Source organism: Malus sylvestris, chromosome 7, assembly GCF_916048215.2.
Source record: "Malus sylvestris chromosome 7, drMalSylv7.2, whole genome shotgun sequence".
NCBI lineage: Eukaryota > Viridiplantae > Streptophyta > Magnoliopsida > Rosales > Rosaceae > Malus > Malus sylvestris.
Window position 1 is genome coordinate 19,889,902 of NC_062266.1, and position 9,193 is coordinate 19,899,094.

Consider the following 9,193-nt stretch of genomic DNA (forward strand, 5'->3'; position numbering starts at 1 on the left):
ATTAATGATAATAAGAAACTCTCATAATAAAAATAAATAAATGAAAAAAAATTAATTTTTTTAACTCATATAGAATAATAATACAAAAATATATATTTAATATAGAATATACCAATATATACAATATGGCTATTGTATTTTATAATAAATTTTTTAGTAATTAAACTTTAAAATTATAATTTAATTTTCTTAACCAGTCAAAACGGGTTACTCACGTATTAATAGGTCACCTAATAATGACCCAATTAGTTATCGTGTTGACCCGAAACCGGTTATTTTCGTGTCGTGTCATCGTGTTGTGTAAGAAACTGCTAAGTCTAATTCCAACTCAAGTTCACTTGAGTAATGGAATATAAGAGAAACTCAAATCTTGAATTTGGAATTATCCCTCCAATTCGGTTGTTGGAAAGATCTATATACCCAATATCATGATCATGAGACAGCCAGTCCCAAAACCAACTTGGAAGGATATTGGAAATTCTTGCATTAGAAATATCAAGATACCAATAACTTTTCTAAGTTTGAAGCCATTTTTGGAAAATGCGGACCTATTGTGCAAGAGCTCAAACTTAAGTAAACTAGTTGGAAATGAGAAATCCAATTAGAATTGAAGCTTAAAGCCAGTGAGTTAGAGGACAAATCCAAAAAAGTTAATCTCGAGAGATTGGAGAAGAGGCTTTCCGAAACCACCCCTTCCAAAGCAATCATTCTAAGGTCGATATTCTCGAGCTTAGACATTTGCTCAATGCTTTCAGGTATTGTTCCACTCAATTGATTTCCAGAGAGTGAGATATCTTTTATCGATGAAAAGTTTGTGAGATTAGGAATTGATCCATAAAGATGATTGGATGAGAGGTACAAATTCTGGAGTGAGTTCTGATCAGGGCATGTAGACATTAATATCTGGAACAGCTTGGGAAGATGACCACTAACAATGTTGTAGGAAAGGTCCAATGTTTGCAGATTGCATAACCTCGAAAAATATTGCGGAATCCCTCCTTCAATTTGGTCATAAGAGAGGTCTATATGAACAAGAGAGCTCATGTTTCCTAAAAAATGGGGAATTGAACCAGTTAATCGGTTGTCCATGAGGTCAAGATGAACAAGGCTGGCATTGCATTTGGACAGCCAAAGAAATGTGGAAGACGAAGAAATATTATTGAATTCAAGGGAGGAACGGTTTCCAGCACCTAAAATTGTCTTTTGCAGAAGAAAAGTGCACTATAGTTTTTGAAAAAAAACCTACGCCCTAACTTAGTCAATATCATTCCATTATTTGCACAACGTGTTTGGAAAAAAAAAATTAAAAGTAAACATCACAACCTTCGTAAATGTCTCTATGTTATAAGATGACACCCACTTATAAGAACAATGAGTCCGGATGTTATAAATGTCTCCATGTTATATCAGTTGCAACCTTTGTAAATATTTGCTATCCTCTACAACTATGACAAGTAAAGAGGTTTTCTGAGTTACTACTGATCTAATCTGCCACACTACTCCTTTGTTTCCTAGTTTCGTTTATTGAGAGGAGGGTTGCAGATGGACGTGCGGGCATGGCCTCTCCGGTTCTCCTCTTGTCCACAGAACTTTGAGATCCCCTCTCATGTGTCCCAAAGTCAAAAAGGTACCTGCAGAAATGCAACTAGCTTATGTCAATGGCTGCTCATGGATTCTATTTCGCCACAAACGTTCAGCGCAAAACCTATTTCCATTCCAGTGAGCAATAGCAATATAGATGTTAGTGCAGATTAGCCAAGCTTGCTTCTTACCAAGTGTGAACGGAACTATATACAACAAAGCTGGTTGGCCATGGCCGTCCATCAAGTTTAAAGCCACATATGTGATAAGGAGACCTGCAATTGCAAATTGGTAACCAGCCATTCATAAATAGGCAATTGTCTGTTACGCTAAACATCATTGAATCCATTGACCTTTATTTTCCATATACAAATAGAAAACACCATGCCGATAAAATTCTGAATCTAGCTCAATCTCAATCAGATGGATTTTCTGAATTTCTTGTTTCGCAAAAAGAAAAAGAATGCAAAATGCCCCAACTTTTAGCACATTTCATACCTAAACCATAAGCGGTCATAGCCCACAAAAAGTAACCAGCTCGGAGCTTCTTATTTGCTAACCAATCATACCTGCAAAGTTACCCAACCAATAATCAGATTAATGAACTTTTGAGACAATGTGCAACATTACAAACCCTCATTTGTAGTAATAGCTGAAAATTTGCGAGTATCTTAGATGCTGCACTCATGTTGTTAATTATGAGTCCCATGGTTTTCATCATTAATTGATCCAGACTTCGTGATTAACGCGAGAACTGAAATGCCTAATCAATCACAACATGTTTTCACTTTACGTTTACGCAATTTAAAAAGGACATAACAGAATCGAAACACAGTATCTGAAACAGTGACATTCAAGGTTCAATTCTAGGGACTTAGAAGGGATGTTGAAGATATATTTGGAATCTCTTTTCAGACCTTAGTGAAAAGGCTACAACCAATCCTGGTAAGATAATATCACCAAATCCGATGATACTGTAGCCACCCCAGGGATCAAACATCCGTGGGATTTTCAGTAGCATTGGTATACCGTCCTCTCCACTTTTATCACCACGAGCCACCTGTAAAGGAGAAAAGATTAATACTTAAATCTCTATCACTTGCAAGGCAGGTCTCCATAGTCAAAAAGCAACCTTTATTTAGGGTGGCAGAAAGGAAGGAAGAGAGTTCTTATGATTTACTCACCACTATCATTACGCTCTCATGGAACCACCATTTAGAAACAAATACCCAGAAGATGTCGTATAAAAACGCACAACTCAGAAGAACTGTTCCAACCTGATTAATTAAAGAGAGAAAAGTTATAAAATAATCTAGAAAAGCTAGATATGATTGCCAGATGGATAAATAAAAAAATTCTGGTGCAATTTTTCTCAACAAAATAAGTATACGATAAGGATTTAAGACAAAGTATTTACTTAACCCAGAAAAAAAAAATCAATATAGGTTAGTTAAGTACCTCCTTGCATTTCTTACATAAAATCCTCAAAAAAGGCAACAAATAACTGATGAACAACTAAAAATTCATATTCTTCTCAACAAGAACCAGAAAATTAAAAATTAAAAAATTAAAAAACTTAAAAAAAAAAGAAGATATGTTTTTGAAATATCACCTTGAGATTCGGTATACGAACAAGCTGAAGAACTGTGATTATCAGTGCAATACCCTGATTTTGTATGAGCATATGTTAGCGTCTACCAACATTTTAGAGATTACAAACTCACTTTGAAAGTGAAAGATAAATTGCACCTATTAATGTAAAGGATTATGTAAAGACAAAATGTGCAGTCCAAATATACGATTTCTTTCTTCAGGTACTAAATACTAATCAACAAGTAGTATATTTGTAGGAAAAAGGAGCCAACCAAATCAACACATATCACATTTAGACAATTCTAAATACTAAATTTTTTTTCATAAGAAGATAAATCTGAAATTGCTAGCTTAAGAGCAGACTAAGTAATAATAGACGGAAAACAAAAACACGAACAAGCCATGTATAGAAGTAAGAATTCCAGATATCTGCCCACATATGTAGCACAGACAAACTGCAACAAACTTTTTAATTTAGGAAACATTCACAGAATCCATCAATCCTTATTTATGGGTCATCAGCTCCACTTGCCTACTTACGGGTGATGGACTTGAAAGGCCTTACAAAATAAAATACAGTAATGCCTGCAACATAAGGACAGGATAGTTCCACTCAGTCAAAGCAGACAAAATATAGCTGTCCAGTTTTGAGAACCATTAACATACTTTTGCTTCCATAAAACCTCCATGTGTTTACCATAAGAATATACAACAAAATTATGATACCCCAACCATTTTAAACCTTTAAGTATGATTTTAGACCTTGTCAGATACTTTTTTAATCAAAGTTTTACCAGCTTGACTCGCTTACTCCAAAAACAAAACAACAAAAGCAAAATTGCCCTTGACAATGTTTGGATGTTCCAATGGAAATATATAACCACAATACCACGTCAGCACTAAAACCAAGAAAAGAGAATTAATTTCTTACAAGGATATCTTGACCGATCCAAGCAAATGAAATGCGGCGATACACTGCCCACAAAACAGCAAATGCTATGCAGAAGGGAGCAACAGCTAGTGTCAGATATGAAACAGCTCCAAAGATTGGCAGCCGAACATATGATTCCCCAGCACGTTTAAACCGTCTGAAACTATATTTGGTTAACTGTCAGCTTCATACTACCAAAAAAAGTCATCCACACACATAAGGAACAGCTCAAAAGTCAAAATTATGCTTTTAACAAATCATTAGATCACATTCTGGAGTAAATAAGGGTCGGAGGGCAAAGACAGCCCTGTAAGGAACAAAAACCTTAAACAAAAGTACAAAAGTAGTATACCATGATAACAAAGTCACCAAGCAAGTCTGCAGGCCCTGCAAACAGAAGGGACTGCAAGGTTCAGCATTAACCTCAAAAGAGGTGTGCATAATAACTAAAACAATTCATCTACACCTAAATAAAAGTTGTAATCATAGTGACAAAGTCTGTATTATAAAAAAGAGAGTGTACCTCTATCCCGCCAATGCAAAACAAAACCACCAGAATCTCCACAAACCAGAATGACATGAGTTTGTAAAACATAATCAAGAAGCATGAAGCAATCACAACAAAAAGGATTGCTGCTGTGGTGCTAATCTCCACTAAAGCATTGGAACGATCAACTTCAATAGGTAAAGAATCATCGGAAGCATCCTGCACAAAGAGGACCAAACCATATATGATTTGATTGAGGAATTAGTGAATTAACCTGAAAGGGTTCAAGCCCCATGTAAAATAACTGCTAAAAATTACATAGCTGCTCTGGAATCAATATAACCTTCAATAGCTTCTCATGCTCAATAGCTGCTTCTCTTGCACTCCACGCAGACCAATAAGAAGCAAACAAGATGGTACCAACAGCCATAAGCCACAAAAAAACTTCTGCAATATCAACCAGTGGACGCAAAGGAGAGTACAGCTGCACAGAAACTGAAGAGAGAGATTTCAAAGGCCATGATAGAGACAAAATAAAACTCACTCAGAATAAATAGCTGATAACGATATAAAAAAAAACAAGATAACTATTTTTTTTAAACAAGATAAGGCTTGGCCACTATAAACAGTTACGTGTATAATACAACAACAAAGCCATTTCCCCTAAGTGGGGAGCTTCGTGTATAATAGCAGAGAGAAAACCATACCCATGGAGTTGTTCTTTAAATCAGTTTCGAAGATTACACCAACATCTTGGGGAAGCATAACAGCTGGTATGCCTATCTCGACATCAGGTTCATCATTTTCACAAACCATCTTGAAAAGTTCTGTAGGTCAGACAACAGTACTTTATGCAACAGAAACTTAACTTTACAATCAATTTTGACAACCGTTTTTTTCTATAATGGTAAGATCTAATTTTTCTGCAAGATATAATTTTTCCCCTTGTAACTCATATGGTTGTATTGGAAATTCTTACCTAGGATTAAAAGGTTTTTATATCAAGAAAAGAAAAATACCTGTGCGGTTGTTTATAATGAGGATGGCTGAAGCATTAGCAGCTTCAGCCATATTTGCCTTGGTTGTGAAACTGCAATTCCCTCGGTGCACCAAAATGACCTCTTTAGCGAGCTACAAAAAATCCACACAATCCCCAATATGAACCCATAAAATGAATTAGCATATCTTACACCTTTAATTAGGAAGATGCTTAATTTTCATGGCTCTTAAACTCGTGTAAGTTAAGAATAGAACTGAAAATTTTGGTCGAGTATTACCTTATTCTTGGGTAGGCTACAACAATCAGGGGGGTCTGCAAGAACCACTCTAGTGTTGGTGGCATGTTTTTCCTTTGATTCCAAGGTAGGTCCAAATCGAGCACCAACACCAACATACTCAGCGTCTTCTAAGCCGTTGATCCAAGTTGGGACCTTTACCTATAGACCAAAACAGAATTTAAATGTAATGGCAAGCCTGTAGTCACAATATACATAAGTGAAGAAAACAAAGTGCAATGCCTCCCTTACAAGCTTAGGCTACATTTGACTACCTGTAACAGAGCTAGGGTAACAAAAAATAAAACAAATTCAACTATCCCAATATACTATCTTGGATCCTTAGCTGAATTGAATTTTCCACTAAACTTGTGGGAGCCAAAGAAATAGAAGATTGGTTCTTACACGTAACTGTTGATAGGTGGCCAAGATATGCCCAATAAGGTAAAGACATGTCTAGGAAGCATTTGAAATAAAATATTAATAACTGAATCGAAATTCGTTTTCATTTTAGAACAACAAAGCCTTTATCCCACTAAGTGGGGTTGGCTATATGAATCCTAGAAGGCCACTGCACTCGATTTTCCCTCAAGTCTTCGTTAGCTCCAAGTACTCCATGTGACTTTCTTGCAATCTCTATCCAAGTCTTCCTCTACCCCTTTTGCCTTGAGCCTCTGTCTCATAATTGCATTTTCTAACCAGAGCATCTATAGGTTCGTTTCACAAATTCTTAATTAAAATCTCTATTTTATGATTGGCTGAGTCTGGTAAAAAATTTCCAACGATTGGCTGAGTAAAAATTATAATTTTCAAGGAACCTAGATGATTATTTTCTTAGAAACCAGATAAAGAATCAGATGAAAACTTGAAAGATATGTTAAAATTTAATAAGTCAGAGCCTCAGAGGTATTGCCTAAAATCTAACCACCCATCTGATAATGTTTCTGTTATGTTGTGTTTTCTTTTCCAAATTAAGGATAGCCGGAGAGATGAAAAAGGGAGATGGGAAATGGAAGAGACAGAGAAATGTCATGAAGACACGAGGAAGACAGCTTAACTGACTTTAATTGCAAACACTAACAATTCTAAGAAAAATCTAATTCTAATTCTATTTGCTGTCTATCGTCACTCATCCCTCCTCTACATCTCTCCTTTGTTAAGGACACAGAAGACGAGAGATAAAAATGCATCAAAGTAAAAATAACATCAAACAGACATTTAAAATTCTGAGCAGAAAAGTAGGAAATTTGTCTGCGACAGCTTTGATTGCTTAAACTACCAGATGGCCGTGGCATTGAAATCGAAACTAAATTATCATTTCTAACTCCAAAATAGTTGGAAATTCACATTTTAATTTTGTATTCACTAATCTTGCTCTATTTTCTCAGCAATCAAACAGCAAGCTCGAACTTCTTGGTCCCGAAAATCTTGATACTTAGAAACAGAGATTCTAGTTTTTTTCTTTCTCTTTCATTACTTACCTAATCAATATCTCTACTAGCAACTACTCGATCCCCACGCCACTGAAATCAAAACTAAACTCTCACTTCGAAAATTCACAAGAAATTTCCTATCCCCTAATCCTGCTCCATTTTCTCGGCAACCAAAGAGCAAGATTGAGCTTCTTGGTCCCCAATGCATCCTTCCCAAACAAAAATCCCATCTCTTCCCTCCCCAGTTTTCTCAGAACCCAAACAGAAAATCAAAATTAAACTAAAAAAAAAATTAAACTTCAAAAAAGTCAGTGAAATTACCAGAACGAAGTCGTTCTCGCATCCAGGCCTCTTGGGAGCAATATTATCGTGGTGAACAATGTCACCAGCTGAGCTCAGACTCAGACTAACCACCAGCACTCCCACCACCACCCACACACCTCTCTGTAAATCCATATTTATCCACAGCAACCAAACAGCAAAAAATAGTATTGATTAGAACTTAATTTTAATTCTACCACCAAAAATCCAGAAGGGGGTTTAGGGTTTCAGAGATGCAGAGGAATATGAAGAGGAAGAAGAAGATGATGATGATGGAAAATGTGAGGGAATGAAAGGAAAAAAGAGAGGGGGAGAAATATCGCGGATGGTGTCTGCGTTTTGTTTCCCCACGTTGTCGTTTTTGGGGGTTTGGCCGTGTAGGTGGGTAACCGTTGAACAGGTTCTCTTTTGTGCATTGGCGGTGTCGATTGTGGGCTTGCTTACCGGCACTCCGTGGACTGGGTAACTGTAGTCTGTAGCGGTGGACTGTGGAAATTAGACGAAAGAAAGTTGAAAAGTAATTTTTCTGTCTGGGTTTTGTGCTTTTGACTGGGATTTGATTTCATCTTTTTTATTTGGTTTAGTAACCATCCTTAGCTAAGCCAAGGAGTTTTGGTGAGTAATCAATGTCATAAATTTCATTATCTATTTTAAGCAAAAATTTATATATATTCAATAAAAATTTCCGTTTAAGGTTACTTATATTACAATCTAGTAGTATTCTACTAATTTGTAAGGGAGAGGTCTTAGATTTGATTTTCGTCAAAAATGAATTTGAACCACATTATTATGGCTAGCCCACTGTGAGACTTAGCGCACTCCCCCACCCTCTTAGTGTAGATAATATTGTTAGTTAAAAAAAAAATATGCCTAGGCACGAGGCGGCTGGTCACCGTCTCGATTAGTACGAAGGCGTTTGAAAATTAAGAAAGTGCGCCTAGAGCTGCTTAGGCACCCCCTAGCCCGTCCAAGCACCCACCTAACCTGCTTAAACCAGTCTACGCACCCGACTAGGTTGCGACTTTCACTTAGACGGAAAATCAATAACTTTCTTTTTTTTGCACTCTATTTTGTCAATAAAATGTAAGAGACTTGTTGGATACTTAGATGAACACTCATTATATGTTTGTTTCCCATGTTTTCAACATATCCTAACACTTTATATGGGGTCTATATTTTGGATTGCAGCTTGTGATTGCAAAAGCTGTTACTAGTCTCATTATTGAGATGGACTCTCTGTCTACTGTTACTTTGCTTAAGCAGAATTCATCCAATAACTTCCATCCTCTTCATACAATTGTGACCAGTTGTAGGACAATGATGGATAGTTTGGCCAGATGTCAGTTGAACCATATTTTTAAGGAGCAAAATTGTGTTGCTAATCAGATGGCGATGTGGAGTTTCAATACTAATTTGGGCAGCCTTGTTTTTCATGTGTTGGAAAATTTAATAATATTATTATTATATTAAATTTATGAATTGAATGGAAATTAGAAGTGGAGCCTTTTGGTAGAAAGATGTGACTACTCAAATGAAGAGTTGCAATTTTTTACTCTTCATGAATAGTCACATG

The 9,193-nt window shown here is 36.2% G+C and overlaps 1 protein-coding gene across 1 annotated transcript; it reads right to left on the bottom strand.

Moving 5' to 3' along the window:
* Positions 1-1,324: 1,324 nt before the first annotated feature.
* Positions 1,325-8,078, bottom strand: LOC126629720 (signal peptide peptidase-like 4). Its single transcript, XM_050299825.1, has 14 exons — positions 7,621-8,078; positions 5,870-6,028; positions 5,612-5,723; positions 5,300-5,419; positions 4,936-5,087; positions 4,629-4,811; positions 4,458-4,492; positions 4,106-4,268; positions 3,194-3,247; positions 2,766-2,858; positions 2,499-2,641; positions 2,080-2,150; positions 1,773-1,856; positions 1,325-1,631 (listed from the first exon to the last, which is right to left on the bottom strand). Exons 1-14 carry the CDS (start codon positions 7,753-7,755, stop codon positions 1,522-1,524), a joined length of 1,614 nt encoding a protein of 537 aa, XP_050155782.1. The 5' UTR covers positions 7,756-8,078; the 3' UTR covers positions 1,325-1,521.
* Positions 8,079-9,193: the final 1,115 nt, after the last annotated feature.

What these genes read in the sequence shown, in the direction of transcription:
- LOC126629720 (XM_050299825.1), bottom strand. Translation starts at nt 7,755, where the DNA reads ATGGATTTACAGAGAGGTGTGTGGGTGGTGGTGGGAGTGCTGGTGGTT. An exon ending in TTTAAAGAACAACTCCATGG is followed by an intron (nt 5,088 to 5,299) that starts GTATGGTTTTCT and finishes CTCTCTCTTCAG; the next exon opens with TTTCTGTGCAGCTGTACTCT. An exon ending in GTTGTAGCCTTTTCACTAAG is followed by an intron (nt 2,151 to 2,498) that starts GTCTGAAAAGAG and finishes GTAACTTTGCAG; the next exon opens with GTATGATTGGTTAGCAAATA.